The 19,151-nt window shown below is 59.7% G+C and overlaps 2 protein-coding genes and 2 pseudogenes across 2 annotated transcripts; 3 read left to right on the top strand and 1 right to left on the bottom strand.

Moving 5' to 3' along the window:
- Positions 1–218: 218 nt before the first annotated feature.
- Positions 219–4,807, top strand: ACA1_362440 (uncharacterized protein; the record flags this gene model as incomplete). The annotated part of the gene is made up of 18 exons (XM_004333725.1): positions 219–284; positions 361–816; positions 908–1,001; positions 1,118–1,285; positions 1,522–1,594; positions 1,666–1,707; positions 1,830–1,937; positions 2,014–2,098; positions 2,185–2,213; positions 2,311–2,434; positions 2,630–2,885; positions 3,038–3,126; positions 3,323–3,455; positions 3,591–3,762; positions 3,841–3,979; positions 4,056–4,147; positions 4,218–4,305; positions 4,376–4,807. 18 exons carry the CDS (start codon positions 219–221, stop codon positions 4,805–4,807), a joined length of 2,646 nt encoding a protein of 881 aa, XP_004333773.1.
- A 122-nt stretch (positions 4,808–4,929) lies between these two features.
- Positions 4,930–8,862, bottom strand: ACA1_362430 (glycoside hydrolase family 38 protein; the record flags this gene model as incomplete). The annotated part of the gene is made up of 20 exons (XM_004333724.1): positions 4,930–5,015; positions 5,143–5,305; positions 5,436–5,492; positions 5,581–5,662; positions 5,730–5,815; positions 5,891–5,972; positions 6,068–6,128; positions 6,194–6,315; positions 6,445–6,551; positions 6,619–6,704; positions 6,806–6,930; positions 7,025–7,103; positions 7,178–7,366; positions 7,445–7,510; positions 7,612–7,780; positions 7,979–8,040; positions 8,129–8,280; positions 8,391–8,501; positions 8,566–8,708; positions 8,845–8,862. The coding sequence occupies 20 exons, from the start codon at positions 8,860–8,862 to the stop codon at positions 4,930–4,932; spliced, it is 2,046 nt and encodes a 681-aa protein (XP_004333772.1).
- A 248-nt stretch (positions 8,863–9,110) lies between these two features.
- On the top strand, positions 9,111–16,076 carry ACA1_362420 (annotated as a pseudogene).
- A 163-nt stretch (positions 16,077–16,239) lies between these two features.
- On the top strand, positions 16,240–18,763 carry ACA1_362410 (annotated as a pseudogene).
- Positions 18,764–19,151: the final 388 nt, after the last annotated feature.

Raw genomic sequence — 19,151 nt, 5'->3', positions numbered from 1 at the left:
CGCAGCCACACTTCTACAACGTGGAGTGGCGGCCGCAAGAGCGACATCCACAACCTGTGCAGCAGCCGCCGCCCCACGGCGCCTACGGGGCCGTCGACCCTTTCGGGGCCTGGGTGAGCTCTCACACTTGTGCCAATGGGCTGTATGCGTTCATTCACTCACCCTCGCACTCTGCGCCACACCCTGCTGCGTGATCGTGTATGGCTGGCCAGCCCATCATGCAGTCCCAGGCTCCTCCGCCACAGCAAGCGGGCGCGCAGTGGAGCCAGCCATTTCAACCGATGGTACTCACCATTTCATTTTTATTTTGGGACCGCTTCGATCGAAACTGCTGTTCTCACCACCCCACCCTCACCGCAGCCCATCAGCCAGCAGCAAATCGCACGGGTTCTGCCGAACCACGCGCGCCGCGATGAGAGTCCCAGGAAGAAGAAGACGAGGAAGATGGAAGGTGAGAAGGAGAGCAGCAGCAGCAGCAGCGGGCTGCACTCTGACTCATCACCATCGTCGTCATTATCGAGTCTGCCGGCCTCTGGCTATGTCGATTCGATCAACCAGTCGTCGCCACTCGACTGCTACGTGTTCGCGCCGTCGTCGTCGTCGCTGTCAGCGGCCACGACCATGGACTACGGGTCGACGGGACAGACTCCACAGCCGACTGGTCCTGCGCACTATTACGAACCGGTCTACATGGACGCGTCGCCGACCGCCAGCGGCCCGTTCGCGCCGCGGGTTATCTTCCAGGCCTACGGCGCTCCAGTCGTGGCCGCTGCGCCTGCGCCCTCGCCCCCAGCACGCGTTAGGGACTGGAACGAGGTGTTCCATTCGCTTTCGTTTTCGCTTTCGCTTTCGCTTTCGTTTTCGTTTTCGTTTTTTTGAAAGTCTCGTTTGTGTGGACTGCGCGCAGGAGTTCCAGCGGGTGCGAATGATCCCGCAGCAGCACAGAGCGGAGCCCCTCTACCTCCTGACCAAGGACTTTGTGTCGACCGCCACGTCCATCGGTACGCCGCATCTGTACACCTAACCTCTTTACCACGGACGTCTATTGACGCACATTACGCACACACGCCACGACCACACGCACACATCACCGCACACGCACACAACACCGATACAGGCAAGAAGATAATCATGGAGGCGCACACGGCCGAATGGTTGAAGACCATCCAACCCAAGGACGCCGGCGGTGTGGCCGGCGGGGAGAAGTACATCGAAGAGGGCATCTTCTTCAAGTTCGCCAAGGACTCCCTGGGCCTCTACGGCGGCGACGAATTCGCGGCCAAGGGTTCGCGTCGCCACCCCCTCCCCCCGGGATTGTTGTGTCGTTGGTCGTTGGTCGTTGGTCGTGTGGTGTCGTCTTTGTGGGTTTCGTGTGTCGTGTGACATGGAAAGCTGGGCTGACGAGAAACGCTACAGCCTGCAACCACGAGTTGCGCGGCCTCAATGCCCTCCTGAATTGCTGGGTCGATGGCCTCCACTTTCCGTACGCTTGCCTCCCCCGTCCCCCCTCCCCCCGCACAGCGCCTCCCGCTCACCTATCGCCCATCAGGATGCTTTGTCTGGTCGATTTCCTGGGCTTCCGCCTGATCGCCAGGTTTTTGTGATCTTCACTTCGTCATTTGATGGCCTTTTTTCAAACCTTCTTCCTTCCTTCCTTCTCATTAGCTCGATCCTTCCCATCACCAATAAGACGCTGATCTACGGCAGGTACCTGTGGTCGTGTGCGTGTGTGCCGTGTGTGCCGTGTGTGCCGTGTGTGCCGCCGTGTGTGTGCGTGGCAAACCCTGAGCACAGTTTTGGTTTCACCACCTGACTCAACTCTGGTGCAGCGGCGACGGTGGCTTGACGGTGGCCAACTCGTCCCCTGAGTTTGGCGACAAGGTGGCCCTGGCCGCCCGCATTCTGAACCTGAAGGCGCACCTCGTTGGCCGTTCCGGGTGCGTACCACCTCGTCCTATTGCCAGGCCACCCACTGAAGCACCCCTTACGCGGGCGTGTGCGGCTGGGACACAGCACGCCGCAGCTGCTTCATCTGGCCGGCGATGTCGAGGGACACAAGGGCACCGATGGACGCTTTTACATTCTGGACACGGCTCGGGTATCGTTTCTTCTCTCCGCGACTCATCGCACGCGCACAACCGCACACGCCGCACGCACGCTAATGCCCACTTGTGTGGCTCACAGGTGTTCCCGCCTGATGTGCCCAAAGTAAGGTAAGCTAAGCTAAGCAGCTCTTCCAACCTCCGCGCGCGAGTGAGCTGCGTTCGACACAACCCTCATGCGCTGGGTGGGTGCTGGGTGGGCGTGTAGCATTCGGTGTGGCCACCTGTACCGGCTGCTGCGACCCGAGCTGGTGAAGCAAAATCCGGTGCCCCTCTCCAGCGACGCCTTCAGTCGCTGGGGCCTGCACCGCGCTGCTCAGCACAACAAAGAGGTGCCCATCGCACACGCACACGCACCACCGCACACAAACACGCACACTCACCACCGCACACGCACCACCACACACGCACCACTGCACGCGCACACGCACGCGCACGCGCACACGCACACGCACTCGCACCACCGCACACGCACCACCACACACACAATTGCACGCGCGTGTGAGCGCTGAATTAAGCTTGGCCAGGTGGTCGAGGCGGCGCGCCGGCTCACGAGCGAAATCATTCCCGCCTTCATCGCACACCTGCGCGAGACGCTCGCCGACGGGTCCGGGGGTGAGGGACATCACCACCGCGGCTCGGGCGTCCTGTTCGACTTCTGGCCGACCAACATCGGGACGCACATCGACGGCGAGCTGCTGACGCAGCAGATGCACCGGCGCGGCATCAACGCGCGCTACCTGAGCACCATCTACACCGCCCTCGCCACCGCACCCGACAGCGGTAACGAAACACGCACACACGCACACACGCACACACGCACACACGCACACACGCACACACGCACCATCGCACACACGCACACACGCATACACGCACACCCGCACCATCGCACATGCACACACGCACGACGCGCTTACTTTGTTGTCGCACAGCCGAGGCTGCGGCCAAGCTGGTGATGACCGAGATGGTGGCGCGTGTGGTCAAGGCTATGCTCCGCACTCGTCTGCGAGCAGCCGAAGAGGTCCTCCACCATTCATTCCGTTTGGTTTGGCGTGGGGTCTCGTGTCATGTGTCGCGCATGTCGTGTGTGGTGTGTGTAGTGTGTGTCGTGTGTGTGGTGTGTGTCGTGTGTGTCGTGTGTGTCGTGTGTGTGTGTGTGTCGTGTGTGTGTGTCGTGTGTGCCGTGTGTGTCGGCCTCACCCGATCACCACCACCAGACGGATTCGTGGGCGCGGGCGCGAGGGGAAACGGTCAAATTGTTCAACGCCCTCTTCTTCGGGGACGCGCTGCTGTCCACGATCTGCACCGCCCTCCTCACCAAGTTCGAGCTCCAGCTCGACCAGGCAACCGGTGCGCCATACATCTTCAGCGGGTGCTGTGCGTGTGTCGTGTGTCGTGTGTCGTGTGTCGTGTGTCGTGTGTCGTGTGTCGTGCGTGTCGTGTCATGCGTGGTGTCTCGCCGCTGATGATTGACCGACGACGCAGTGAAGCGTGGTATCGACCGCGAGGCGCTCTTCCTGCGACTCCAGAAGATGGCCGGCGCCCGATTCGTTCACGACGCCATTCACAAGCTCCGGCGACGACCGCCCGCCACCCACCAAGCCTCGTTCGCCGAGTCCGACATCGTCGAGCTCGAGCCGACCGTCAAATCGATGAGGTGCCCCTTTCCACTTCTATCGACCAACCGAGCTCCAGTGTTTGACCGCCGTCGATTGGGCGCGCGCGGGCGCACCAGGTTCGTATCGATGTACGAGGGCTTCGCACTACTGCGCAAGGCCGAGGAGGCCGTGGCGGCGCCCGCGGGGCAGCAGCCCGACGAGCCGCTGGACCAGCAGCGCCGGCTGTACCTCGAGGCCATCGACAAGTTCAAGGAGGTGCCACTTTTCTTTCTCTATTTTTTGTCTAAGCTTGGACGGTGGTGTTATAACTCTGCGCGTTGTTCACCAACAGTGCCTGAGCGCGATGCCGGACGAACCGAACGCGATGATGAACTGGGGCTACGCCTTCATGAAGCTCGCCGAGATGGAGCACCGGCCCGACGTGTACGCCTCGGCTCTCTCCCTCCACATTCCAACATTCCTGGCTGCTCGCTGACGTGGCATTTTCCGACAGGGCATCGCTGCTCTTCGACGCCGCCGTGGCCAAGTACGAAGAAGCGCTCGGCATGAAGTACTCGCTCAACGCTTCCATCTACACCCAGGTGCGTGTGGTGTGCTGCGCGTGCGTGTGCGTAGGTGTGTGCGTGCCATTGCTAACGATGACCCGGGCAGGCCCAAGCGATGTACAATATGGGGCTGTGCTTCTACCACCACGCTGGGTTCCTGCGGCGCGCCAACACCCAGCCGGAGCAGCAACGGGCGCCCGACGAGAGCTCGGGTAGCCGGCGGGAGGAGGAGCTCCGGCTTCTGGCTCGGGCCGAGGCGCAGTTCGCCGAGTTGCATGGGAGCGGGCGCATGGGCCAGGTCAGCGGCAACGTACTCTACCTCCTCGCCTGCGTGCACGCCCTCACCAACAGCGAACACCAGTGCCAGGTACCCACACACGACACACAACGACACACGACGACACACGAAACCGCACACACATGCGCACGACACACACGACACACACGACACACACTCACCAAGCACGCATCGGGAGCAGGAATGCCTGGAGGGCGCTTTGACTGCGGGCCAACTGTCCCAGGCGCTGCTCGCGCGTGATGAGTTCCACGCCCTGCGCGATCGCGAGTGGTTTCGCCTGCTCCACCAACGCGCGCCCGTCTGAGGTTTTTGTCGCTTTATTTTTATTATTTTTTTTTCAATCATCATCACCACAACCACTATCACCAACCGCCTCGCGCCGCTGTGCCAAATCGTAGCGTGAAGCGGAACTGGGCGTCGTCTTCGTACCACTGGTTGAATGCCGTCCCTAGCCCACCAGCGCAAAACACCACACCCACGCGCACACGACACGACACGCACGACATGCAGATACACGCTCAAGTCGGACTCGCTCAAGGCGACGGGCGGGGTGCTGGCCGGTCGTAAGCGCGTACCCCAGAGGTTGTTGAACAGGTTGACGTGCATGCCGCCCTCGCACCGGGGCTGTTCGCGGCCGGCGAAGTCAAGCAGATGGTGCGTGTCACCCGGCGCCACGAGTGCCGCGTCGAGCGTGTCGATGGCCAGGAACACGTCGCCCTTCTCGTACCTTTTTGATTTCTTTTCGTTAACACCACCACCACTGGTGTGTCGTGTCGTTGGTCGTGTCGTGTCGTGCCGTGCCGTGCCGTGTCGTGTCGTGTGCGTGTCGTCCAAGTGGGCAGCTAGAGTACCGAGCACCGGTCCACACTGCGTGAAGATGGCGACTTCCGTTGATCATGACGTCGTAGGGGGAGACCGGCGAGCCCTGCGGACGAGGCGAGAACAAGCCGTGAGCCAGGGAGCACACGATACGTTGTTACCGTGGCGCCAAACTCTCTGACGGTAAGTAGTACCATGACGTCCAGAAGCCATGCGGTGGAGTCGTGCACCACGCCGGTGTTGGGCACGAAGGAGAGCCACATGGCCTCGGCCAACCTGCGCGCGATCAGAGAGAGAGAGAGAGAGCGCGGGTGTGCAGCGCAGGCGCTGGTCTCACAAGTACCGGGTGGCCGGCTTCTCGAACCACTGCAGTTTGATGTCGATAGCAGGGCCACCTCGGCCCGCCACGAAATCGAACTCCACCGTGACCTGGCCATGTCACCGGCGGAAGTGGTTGTTGGTTTGGGCCGAAGCCGTGTCAACTCAGGAGTGGTTGCTTTGTACCTGCGCCGGTGCGCCGTATTTGGTCTGCGCCTCGTCGGGCAGCGTTAGCTGGAGAAGGAATCTGTCTTCTCCGCCCCGACGCCTTTCCCGCCGACCAGATGAGCACAGGCAAACAATGTCCGTGTGCGTGTGCGAGTGCGTGTGCGTGTGCGTGTTGTCGACAAGCGGGCTCCGTACCAGAGGGCAAGCAGCTTGGGCCGAAAGTCCTTTCGCTCCGTGTGGCCGCTGGCCCACATTCCTGTTGTACTCATCAATTACAAAAGACCAGAGGCACGGGAAGAAGGTAGGAACAAGCGGATGTACCGATCTTGTTGAAGTCGGGGCAGGGCACGCACTCTGGCGTGTACTGGCGGTTGAAGGAGTCGAAGTTGGACTCGTTGTAGGTCTGGTAGAGGAACGCTGCCAGGTGGTGTTCCGTCGTCGCCCTATTCGATTGCGGTGTGTCAATTGTGGACACTCGTTGGGTGCGTGTGTGTGTGCGTGTGCGTGTGCGTGTGCGTGTGCGTGTGCGTGTGCGTGTGCGTGTGCGTGTGCGTGTGGTTTGGAGGAGGCACCACTTGCGGTTGGTAGCCTTCTCCAGGAGGAAGTTGATCGCTCCGGTCGCCGGGTCGAACCCGACGACAAAATCTCTCGTATCGAACAAATCATCACCCATCACAACCTGACGGCGGCGCGCAAGTAAGCCAACAACGCAGCTGCACCCCGCGCGCTGGTCCCAAGTCTTGTACCCTCTGCCAGTCGGTCATATCGGGCTTCCGCGGTTGGAGCGTCTGCAAGCGCTCCTCGACGCGCTTGCTCATCTGACGAGCGGCTCCTGAGCCAATTAAAGACGGTTCAGCCACGCACGACCGAACGAACACAATGGGTTGTGTGTGTGTGTGTGTGTGGTGTGTGTGTGTGTGTGTGATCACATACCAGCATATCTGCCGCCGTGATCGACCGACAAGTCGGCGAGGAAGGTGGAGGTGTTGAGCAGGTACGACCTTTGTTCCTTCCAACCGTAGTCCAGCAGCCTAATGTCATCGTTGCTTCGATTGGCTCTGCACCATCGCCGCACCACAATAATGAAAAGAAAAGAAAAATCAAAACAACTCACACCAGCGCACAATCAACAACAACAACAACGTGGTGTACCCGAAGACGGTGTTGTTCCAGGCGAGGAAATAGGTGTAGTTGTGTAGGTAGGTGTAGGTCGACAGACCCCAGTTGTGCTCTGAGCGGCGTGCGACAAGCGATGATGAGTGATTGCACTGTGCGTGACGCCATAGCTAAGAGGTGCGAACTTACCGGGAATCTTCATGAGCCTACGCGAGAAGGCCTCGACCACCACGGCCTCGCCCGAGTCAGCGTGCCTTTTGTTGTCGGCGCTTCTGGTCAACTCGGCTTCCATAGAAGAGCGCAGGCGGCTTAGCTCGCGGAAGGCCGACAGCCTGTACGGGTCGGCTGCGATGCCGTACAGCCACGTATCGCCCATCTCTGCCAGCCAACCATTGAGGCGGTGGAGGAAGCGTGAGCTGTCAACAAATACCAAGAATTCTGCGCATGTGGGCGTACCTTGCGTAAGCCGCGGCAGCTGCGCCATGAGCGTGCTGTTTCCCAGGATGCCGCCCACAAACGCATCTAGAGGGAAGATAACAGTAATGTCAGTACATTGATACAACTCTACATGATTGGCATACACATACATGCATAAATGTCTGTTTGACATTATATTTATGTACCGAGCGAGGTTGCGGCGAGCTCGGCGTTGGGGTACTGAGCCTGCACGTCGCGGTAGAACTGGATGACCTGCGTGTAGTTGAGCGGCGCGGTGTTGTCCACGGTGAACGAATAGACCAGCGCCTCGGGTAGTCGGGTATGGTGATGTTGCCTCCGTAGTTGGGCAGTCCCCTGTGCGTGAGCGCGCGTGTGTTAGTAGTGCCACGAGGTGGTTTGCCTCGGCGAATGAGTACGAATGGAGCATTGTGAGCAATTCATCGGCTCCGTGCTGCCACCTGAACACTAGACCGGTCCCTGGTGAATGTACCACACGACAGCACACATGCAAAACACCACGCACACAGTACCTGGAGGTGCGTCCGCTGCCACACAGGCAGAGTTGGCGCCAATGTGGAGGGCCTTGACCTGGTGCTTCGCCATGATCGGTATCACTGCTTGGCACACAGCCGTGGTAAGCAATCACTCGTGGTGGGTGGGTGGTGGGCTAAATGGCGGATGGGCCTGGGGCACAGATGGTACCCGAGCGGGAGACGCCGGGCACGTCCTTGCTGCTCGCCGCGATCTTGCGAGTCTTGTTAAACCGGAGGTCGAGCTGCTTGGCCAGTGTGAGCCCGTAGCCAAAGAGCGAAGCGTCGGCCGCCTCCGGGAGCAGATTCATCGGCTTAGCGTGCCTGCGTTCGGGAGCGCGCGGGGAATCAGCAGCGGCGTTACGCTGTGTTGAGGTAGACGACGACGACAACGGCGAAGAGAATGATGAGAAATGAGGAAGGTGTGTATCTACCACGTCACATCGCCGCGTGCGATGGCGTCTTCGAGAAGCCGCTGCTGCTGCGGCGTACGGCCCTCCTTCAGGCAGCCTGCGCCATTGTCCAGGTACTCCAGCAGCAGCCAACTGTTTGGAGTGGTAAGTAGTAATATCGGAATGTCAATAGCGTGCGGAATGTAGGGAAGAGTACGGGTGGGAGGTGTAGATGAATCGCTCGGGCCTGCCCAGGCGCCGCAGCGTCTGGGCCGTGTCGATGGCGGCGGGGATGTGGTGGTAGAAGTACTCCCGGCAGATGTTGGCAACCAGGTTGGTGTAGCCCAGGTCCAGGTGCGTCTGTTCTCGTCACTGTCAGCCACCACGAGAGCCAGAAGGCGCCCAGATCGCCCCGGGGGGGGGGAAGCTCTATATAGTACCATGAAGACCAGGTGGACGTTGCGCACCCACGGGTAGGTAGGAAAGGGGGCCGCACTCGGCGAAGCTGCAGCATGTGGGTCGCCCTCCGCGCCAGGCAGGACGCCAGCGCACAACCACAGCACACAGCACAACTGCACCGCCACCCTCATAGCGCCACGATTTAAATGTTAATAAATTCTGTTCTTTTCTTTTTGTGATTTTTTTTGTCAATTCTTGCTTGGAAAAGCCAGGGAATGAAGTTCAAAGATCGGTCGGGGGTGCCTCGGGCCATTCTTCTTTTGATTAACGCACCCAGAGCATTTTGACGAGACCAGAGGAGCCATGACCCGTAAGAAGAGGACGACAGATGAACGCTCGTACAAGATCTACATTTTTAAGGTGCAAAACCGTCGCGGGGGGAGGGAGTGACAACCTGGTCGAGCTGACAGCTACAGCATGTTGTTGATGTTGTTTCTACCTAGGTGCTGAAGCAGGTGCACCCCGACACGGGCATCAGCGCCAAGGCGATGGCCATCATGGACTCAATGGTGAAGGACCTCCGGAGCCGCCTTTTCGAGCAGGCCAAGCTCCTGTGCGAGAAGAGCGCCAAGAAGAGCCTCGACGCCGGCGACCTGCAGGTACCACCCTGGAGCCATCTTCGCAACCAAACAAAACAAAATTAACTTCAAATAAAATAAAATGGAAATAAAATGGAACTAACTATTCTTCCAACCTCTGCTCAGGCTGCAGTCCGGCTGGTCCTGCCGGGTGAGCTCGCCAAGCACGGCTTATCCGAAGGTGGGTCGAGAGAATGACACCGTCACACGAATGTGTTGATTGTTGGCCATACCTTCTAGTTGCAACTCTGCTGACTGCAACTCTTTGCTGGTTCGCTTCTCAGGAATCAAGGCGTGCACCAAATTCGAGCAGAAGCGCCAGCCCGGCTCCTCGCGCGCCTCCCGCTCGCAGCGCGCAGGGTAAGTCCCATCGGCTTTCATTCGATCTTGGCCAAGCGTTCTAACGACGTATATGCGCTCATATCGTCGGCCAGGCTCCAGTTCCCTGTGGGACTCGCACTGGCGTGGCTCAAGGCCAAGTACGTCACAAGCACCCCTTCAGCTGGCAACTCTGCGCGTCTCCACACCACACACACACACACACACACACACACACACACATGAACACACACACACCACAACACACACCTACACACACACACCCTAACACACACCTACACACAGGTCGAAGTTGCGTGTGCGCGCAATCGCGCCCGTCTTTCTGTCGGCGGTGCTTGAGTACCTGGTCGCCGAAGTGCTCGAGCTCTCTGGCAACGCCGCAAGGGTCCCTTTGCCTCCGCCTCTCCTCCCTTTTCCACGCGTCACGCTGGCGATGGCCTCCTTGCCCACAAACCAACGATTGATGTGCGCCACAACTGTTAATATGTGCGTGCGCGTGTGCGTCATTACACAGGACTACAAGGTGAGGCGCATCAATCCTCGCCACCTGGTCCTTGCCGTGCGCGGCGACGAGGAGTTGGACACACTGATGGACAAGGTAGTGTTCCCCGGCGGCGGAGTTATTCCGCACATCCACAAGTCCCTCGTCTCCAAGCGTACTCCTACCTTACTTGTTTTTAAATCGTTTTAGCATTTGATCATTCCTGGTTCTCTGGAGCTGCAAGCGCACAACATATTGTAGATCGGGTTTCTTTGTTATTTATATCCCTTTTTTCCAGCAACTACAGCTGCGGGCGCCTCCGGCGGCGGTTTGTTTGGCGGAGCCGGCTTTACTGGCCCGACCAGCGGCGGCGGCCTGTTTGGGACATCGACCACAGGAGGCAGCCAGCTGGGTGGCGCTCCTGCCAGTGGTCTGTTCAGCAACAGCAGCGGCGGCGTCTTTTCCAACACCAGCGCCCCGACGAGCACAGGTTTCCACGCACGCAACATGGCGCGACGCAACACGCTGTTTGATTGCTCTGACGCTCTGTCTACAGGCGGTGGCGGCCTCTTTGGCAGCAGCCCTGGTGGTGCGCAGCCGGCGGCAGTCACTCAGTACAAGGTGATCGTGGCCGGTGATGGCGGCACCGGCAAGACGGCCTGGCTGGCCAAGCTCGTACGCCCAACCACCACCACCATCACACCCATCACCACCACCACCACCACCACCACCACCACCACCCCCTCCATCTTGTCCCCTCCCCTCCCAAGAGCGCACTAATCTCACCCGACGTTGCATCACCGCAGCTCGGCAACGATTTTCCCACGGCCTACAACCCAACGCTGGGCGTTGCGGTTCGATCCATCGACGAAGAGTCCCTTCGCTTCTCGGTATGGAATAACGCCTGCGCGCTCCCTCTTCCCAGCCGCGTGGTGGCCATTCTCATGTGGAGTGGTTCTCTGGGCAGATGTGGGATTGCGCCGGCCAGGAGAAGTTCGGCGGTCTGCGCGATGGCTACTTGTGCGTCCCACGCACGCACGCACAACACACACACACACACACACACACACACACACACACACACACACACACACACACACACACACACACACACACACACACACAACGGCACATGGCACACGGAAACTGATGTGATGGTGAGCACGTGCAGCATTGGAGGGCAGGCGGCCGTGATCTTCTTCGACCTGAGCAGCCGTGTCACCTTCTCCCACGTGACACACTGGCACCGGGACATCACCCGTGTGTGCGGCAACGTACCCATCATCGTGGTACATGCGCCGCTCACCGTCTTCCACCCACCGGTCGAAATAATGCCCCTAATGTCTACTGCTGGACCTACTACTCGGGGGGTCGGCAGGTGGGCTCCAAGTGCGATCTCGCCGAGAGGATGGTGGCGCCCGAGACCATAGCCCAGTTCGTGGAGGCTCGCGGGTTGGAGTACGTCGAGCTCTCGGCCAAGGAGGACATCAACACGCGCAAGCCCCTGGAGCTGCTGACCGCGAGTCTCACGTACGCGCGCACCCCACCACACACACACCCATCAATCGAGCACGTGGGTTGAACCGCTGTTGGTGTTGCGCACGACGATCTTCTCACCTCTCACCTCTCTGTCACCGGTGTTTTATGTTACATCTTCTCACAACACAGCAAGGCGACGTCGGCTGGGGCGCCGGAGGACGAGTGCAAGGCCGCCGCGATCCCCCTGTCAGGTGGCTTCGGTTCGAATCTCACCTCGACCTTGGCCCCGGCCTCAGCTTCCAAAGGTTTCTCGTGGGCCAGCGTGCCCGAGGATGAGCCCAAGGTGGGCGCGGGGTCGACCAGCTGGCCGGCACCACCGCTGTCTTCCGGCGGCGGCGGTGGTGGCGGTGGGTGGAGTTTTCCCTCCGCGCCGGCCACGACTGCACTCGACGCCGCCTCGACGGTCTCCGGAGACTTGCATGCGTCAAGCAAAGAGAGGCAGTTCAAGGTGCTATTCGTGGGCGATGGTGGTACGGGTAAGACCACGTTCGTTAAGCGTCACGTACGTATGTCGTGTGTGTCGTGTGTGTCGTGTGTGTCGTGTGCGTCGTGTGTGTCGTGTGTGTCGCGTGACGCCAGCGAATGCCAACTATTTTTATTTATTTCCCCCCCCCAGCTCACGGGCGAATTTGAGACGAAGTACGTGGCCACGCTGGGCGTGGAGCTCACCCCGCTCAAGTTCAACACCAACTACGGCCCCATCATCTTTAATGTGCGCACTCTCCCTCATCACTGTGCTGATGTCGACGCCTCTCTCACACATCTGCCCCCTCCAATGTGGTGTACTCTCTCTCTCTATGTGTGTCGCCGTTCAGGTGTGGGACGTTGCAGGGCAGGAGAAGTTCGGCGGCCTTCGTGATGGCTACTTGTGCGTTGCCCCCCCCCTCCGCGCTCTCCTCGCACTGCTCACACTTTCTCTCTTGCTTGCTTGCTTGCTCGCCCGTTTGCATGTCCACCAGCATCCAGGCGCAGGCCGCCGTGCTGTTCTTCGACACCACTTCGCGTGTGACGTACAAGAACATTCCCAAATGGCACGCCGAGGTCTCGCGCGTCTCTCCCGATGTCACTTTTGTACTCGTACGTACTTTCCTTTATTATTCAAAATTCCTAAAAATCACAATAATAAGAATAAATGATACTAATTCCTCAACAAATGGCCGGGGGGGGGGCGCTCAGGTGGGCAACAAGGTGGACGTCAAGGACCGCAAGGTGAAGCCCGCGCAGATCGTTTTCCACCGGAGGATGAACATGCAGTACTACGACGTCTCGGCCAGGTCCAACTACAACTTCGAGAAGCCGTTCCTCTACCTCGCGCGCCGGCTCACCGGGTACTCACTTAGCCCCCCGCCCTTGCCTTTCCCATGTGTTGCGTGTTGCGTGTTGCGTGTTGCGGTCGTAGGTTGCCTTGCCTGCTCACCTCACCCACGCGCACCGATGGCGTCCATGCAGGCATGAGGACTTGGAGTTCGTGGCCGACCCTGCACTCTTCCCTCTAAGCCCTGAATTGCTGGCTGGGGCGCCGATGAGCGGCGGCATCGTCAACGACGAGCCCAAGGCCGCTGTGATCCCCCTTAGTGGGTCGCTGTTCGGTTCGGCCTCGACCTCAGCTCCAGCCCCGGCCCCGGCTCCGGCCCCGGCACCGACCTTGGCTTCCGAAGGGTTCTCGTGGGCCAGTCTGCCTGAGGATGAGCTCAAGCTCGATGTTGCAGCGGCCACGACTATGCTCGACGCCGCCTTGATCTCAGCCTCTGGTACGCTGTCGTCTGGGTGGTGGGTGTAGGGGCACTCAACAACGACCACTGACAGTGAGCACCGTGTTGACGATTGGAATGTGGCGCGTGGCATGCACAGCGAGGCAGTTCAAGGTGCTGTTCGTTGGCGACGGTGCTACGGGAAAGACCACGCTCGTTAAGCGTCACGTACGTATGCCCTATGTTGTGTCGTGGGGTGTCGTGTTGTGTCGTGACGTCCAAGTGCCAACTTCCCAGCACACGGGCGAATTTGAGAAAAACTACGTGGCTACGGTGGGCGTGGAGCTCACCCCGCTCAAGTTCAACACCAACTATGGCCCCATCATCTTCAATGTGCGCACTCTCCCTCATCAGCTGCGCTTAACGCCAACGCGCGCACCGGTGGCGCCTCTCACACCTCTGTCACCGTCGCCGTTCAGGTGTGGGACGTCGCAGGGCAGGAGAAGTTTGCCGGCCTTCGTGATGGCTACTAGTGTGTTGCCCCCCCCGCCGCCGCCGCGCGTTCACCTCATTGCCAGCGCTGACCGACTCACACCTTTCTTTCTCTTTTTTCCCTTGCTTGCTCGCTTGCTCGTTTGCATGTCCATCAGCATCGGGGCGCAGGCCGCCGTGCTCTTCTTCGACACCACTTCGCGTGTGACGTACAAGAACATTCCCAAATGGCACGCCGAGGTCTCGCGCGTCTCTCCCGATGTCACTTTTGTACTCGTACGTACTTTCCTTTATTATTCAAAATTCCTAAAAATCACAATAATCAGAATAAATGATACTAATTCCTCAACAAATGGCCGGGGGGGGGCGCTCAGGTGGGCAACAAGGTGGACGTCAAGGACCGCAAGGTGAAGCCCGCGCAGATCGTTTTCCACCGGAGGATGAACATGCAGTACTACGACGTCTCGGCCAGGTCCAACTACAACTTCGAGAAGCCGTTCCTCTACCTCGCGCGCCGGCTCACCGGGTACTCACTTGACTCCCGCCCTTGCGCTTGCCTTTCCCATGTGTTGCGTGTTGCGTGTTGCGGTCGTAGGTTGCCTTGCCTGCTCACCTCACCCACGCGCACCGATGGCGTCCATGCAGGCACGAGGACTTGGAGTTCGTGGCCGACCCTGCATTCTTCCCTCTAAGCCCTGAATTGCTGGCTGGGGCGCCGATGAGCGGCGGCATCGTCAACGACGAGCCCAAGGCCGCCGTGATCCCCCTTAGTGGGTCGCTGTTCGGTTCGGCCTCGACCTCGGCTCCAGCCCCGGCCCCGGCCCCGGCCCCGGCACCGACCTTGGCTTCCGAAGGGTTCTCGTGGGCCAGTCTGCCTGAGGATGAGCTCAAGCTGGAAGCTGACGACGATGATGACTGGTCTGCAGCGGCCACGACTGTGCTCGACGCCGCCTCGACGGACTCTGGTACGCTGTCGTCTGGGTGGTGGGTGTAGGGGGCACTCAACAACGACCACTGACAGTGAGCACCGTGTTAACGATTGGAATGTGGCGCGTGGCATGCACAGCGAGGCAGTTCAAGGTGCTATTCGTGGGCGACGGTGCTACGGGTAAGACCACGTTCGTTAAGCGTCACGTACGTATGTCGTGCGTCGTGTGTGTCGTGTGTGTCGCGTGACGCCAGCGAATGCCAACTATTTTCATTTATTCCCCCCCCCAGCGCACGGGCGAATTTGAGACAAAGTACGTGGCCACGCTTGGCGTGGAGCTCACCCCGCTCAAGTTCAACACCAACTACGGCCCCATCATCTTCAATGTGCGCACTCTCCCTCATCACTGTGCTGATGTCGACGCCTCTCTCACACATCTGCCCCCTCCAATGTGGTGTACTCTCTCTCTCTCTCTGTGCGTGTCGCCGTTCAGGTGTGGGACATTTCAGGGCAGGAGAAGTTCGGCGTCCTTCGTGAAGGCTACTAGTGCGTTGCCCCCCCCCTCCGCGCTCTCCTCGCACTGCTCACACTTTCTCTCTTGCTTGCTTGCTTGCTTGCTTGCTCGTTTGCATGTCCATCAGCATCGGGGCGCAGGCCGCCGTGCTGTTCTTCGACACCACTCGCGTGTGACGTACAAGAACATTCCCAAATGGCACGCCGAGGTCTCGCGCGTCTCTCCCGATGCCACTCTTGTACTCGTACGTTGTTCACTCGTTAATTTATTTTTCTTTTGTTGTGAAATGAGTCTTACTCATTCCATGGCCGGGGGAGTGCAGGTGGGCAACAAGGTCGACGTCATGGATCGCAAGGTGAAGGCCATGCAAATCACGTTCCACCGGAAGAAGAACATGCAGTACTACGACATCTCGGCCAAGTCCAACTACAACTTCGAGAAGCCGTTCCTCTACCTCGCGCGCCGGCTCACCGGGTACTCACTTGACCCCCGCCCTTGCGCTTGCCTTTCCCATGTGTTGTGTCTGTGTTCTGTGTTGTGTGTTGTGTGTTGTGTGTTGTGTGTTGTGTGTTGTGTGTTGTGTGTTGTGTGTTGTGTGTTGTTGTGGTCGTAGGTTGCCTTGCTTGCTCACCTCACCCAACGCGCACCGATGGCGCCCATGCAGGCATGAGGACTTGGTGTTCGTGGCCGACCCTGCATTGCTGTAGGTGAGCGCCGTCACCGACGAGTTCGTTGTCGGCTCTGCGCGGTAAAACTGGCAACCAGCGGGACTTTTTTTGCGGTGTTTTTTTTTCGGGGATGAACAAAAACCACGCTTCCTACTTACTTATCGGGCCGTCTATCGAATATAAACGCGAGAGCAGAGTACAGATGGACAAGACCCGAGGAGCCATGGCCAGTGAGGAGAGGACGGTAGATGAGTGCAAGCGTACTACCCTTACCCACACCAACTCCATTTATATTGTTTTCTCTCTTCAAATCATCCTGACGCTCAGTCTGCACAGGCGGTGGCGGCCTCTTCGGCAGCAGCCCTGCTGGTGGTGATGGTGGTGATGGTACGCAGCCGGCGGCAGTCACGCAGTACAAGGTGATCGTGGCCGGTGATGGCGGCACCGGCAAGACGGCCTGGCTGGCCAAGCTCGTACGCCCAACCCCCCCCCACCATCTTGCCCCCTGTGTCCAAAAGCGCACCGAGCTCACTACGCTGCATCACCGCAGCTCGGCAACGACTTTCCCACGGCCTACCACCCGACGCTGGGCGTTGCGGTTCAATCCATCGACGAGGAGTCCCTTCGCTTTTCGGTATGGAATAACGCCTGCGCGCTCCACATGTCCCCCGCTGCAGCCGCGTGGTGGTCATTCTCATGTGGAGTGGTTCTCTGGGCAGATGTGGGATTGCGCCGGCCAGGAGAAGTTCGGCGGTCTGCGCGATGGCTACTTGTGCGTCCCACACGACACACACCGTACACACGACACACGGGAACTAACGCGACGGTGAGCACGTGCAGCATTGGAGGGCAGGCGGCCGTGATTTTCTTCGACCTGAGCAGCCGTGTCACCTTCTCCCACGTGACCCACTGGCACGGGGACATCACCCGTGTGTGCGGCAACGTACCCATCATCGTGGTACGTGCGCCGCTCACCGTTCTCCACCCACCGATCAATCAAAAGAATCTCAACAATGCCCCGACTACTTCGCCCCCGGGGGTCGGCAGGTGGGCTCCAAGTGCGAGCTTGCCGAGAGGGTGGTGGCGCCCGAGACCATCGCCCAGTTTGTGCAGGCCCATGGGTTCGAGTACGTCGAGCTCTCGGCCAAGGAGGACATCAACACGCGCAAGCCACTGGAGCTGCTGGCCGCAAAGCTCACGTACGCGCGCACCACCGCCACCGCCACCACCTACTCTTACCTCCTACCTCTCTGTCGGTGTTATGTGTTACATTTTCTCACAACATAGCAAGGCGACGTCGGCTGGGGCGCCGGAGGACGAGTGCAAGCCCACCACGACTGCTTCCACAGGGTTCTCGTGGCCCAGCGAGCCCAAGTGCGAGCCCAAGGTGGAAGCAGGTTTCGGTTTGTTTGGCGGAGCCGCTGGCCCGACCAGCGGCGGCGGCGGCCTGTTTGGGACATCGACCACAGGAGGCAGCCAGCTGGGTGGCGCTTCTGCCCATGGTCTGTTCAGCAACAGCAGCGGCGGCGGCTTTTCCAACACCAGCGCCCCGACGAGCACAGGTTTCCACGCGCGCGCAACACGACACGACACTTGATTGCTCTGTCAGTTCTGACGCTCTGTCTGCACAGGTGGTGGCGGCCTCTTCACAGGTCGCAGCCTCTTCGGCAGCAGCCCTGCTGGTGGTGGTGTGCAGCCGGCGGCAGGCACTCAGTACAAGGTGATCGTGGCCGGTGATGGCGGCACCGGCAAGACGGCCTGGCTGGCCAAGCTCGTACGCCCAACCACCACCACCACCACCACCACCACCACCCCCTCCATCTTACCCCTTCCCCGCCCAAGCGCGCACTAATCTCACCCGACGTTGCATCACCGCAGCTCGGCGACGACTTTCCCACGGCCTACAACCCAACGCTGGGCGTTGCGGTTCGATCCATCGACGAGGAGTCCCCTCGCTTCTCGGTATGGAATAACGCCTGCGCGCTCCCTCTTCCCCGCCGCGTGGTGGTCATTCTCATGTGGAGTGGTTCTCTGGGCAGATGTGGGATTGCGCCGGCCAGGAGAAGTTCGGCGGTCTGCGCGATGGCTACTTGTGCGTCCCACACGATACACACCGCATTAACCGCACGCACGCACGCACGCACGCACGCACACACACACACACACACACACCACACACACCACACGCACACACGACACACGGAAACTGACGTGACGGTGAGCAAGTGCAGCATTGGAGGGCAGGCGGCCGTGATCTTCTTCGACCTGGGCAGCCGTGTCACCTTCTCCCACGTGACCCACTGGCACGGGGACATCACCCGTGTGTGCGGCAACGTACCCATCATCGTGGTACGTGCGCCGCTCACCGTTCTCCACCCACCGATCAATCAACAGAATCTCAACAATGTGTGGGGGGTCGGCAGGTGGGCGCCAAGTGCGATCTCACCGAGAGGGTTGTGGCGCCCGAGACTGTCTCGCAGTTCGTCGAGATGCACGGGCTCGAGTACGTCGAGCTCTCGGCCAAGGAGGACATCAACACTCGCAAGCCACTGGAGCTGCTGGCCGCACGGCTCACGTACGCGCGCGCACCACCACACACACCCATCAATCGAGCACGTGGGGGAACATTCGTGTTGCGTCCGAACTTCTCACCTCTTACCTCTCTGCCGGTGTTGTGTTTCATCTTCTCACAACACAGCAATGCGACGTCGGCTGGGGCGAAGTAGATCAATTTGTCGCTGTTGTGCTTGCATCAGCGTTCTCCGCCGCGGCGTCGCTGGCCGACTGCTAGGTGACCTGGTAACAATAAATCGACCAGGCCACACATAAGACATGTGTGCCCTTGACCGAGCCAAAACTTAGACCCCGTGGCCCAACCACCAGCATAGGGCAACTACCCAACAGCCAAATCATCAACCAAAAGCAGCAAGCAGGTACAGGAGGCAACGTTGCGTTTTATCTACATTTTTGTTTGGTTTTTTGTAGAATCACAGGGTGTGGCGGATTGTTGTACAAGCTACTTAGTCGAAGCCGGGGCAGCCCTCGTTAAGGTTGGAGGCGACGAAGATGAGCTGGAAGCGATCGCCCTGCCACGCGTTGGGCTTGTCTCGCAGT

This window comes from Acanthamoeba castellanii (genome assembly GCF_000313135.1).
Source record: "Acanthamoeba castellanii str. Neff unplaced genomic scaffold scf7180000084624, whole genome shotgun sequence".
NCBI lineage: Eukaryota > Discosea > Longamoebia > Acanthamoebidae > Acanthamoeba > Acanthamoeba castellanii.
This window is presented reverse-complemented; position numbering and strand designations above follow the sequence as displayed.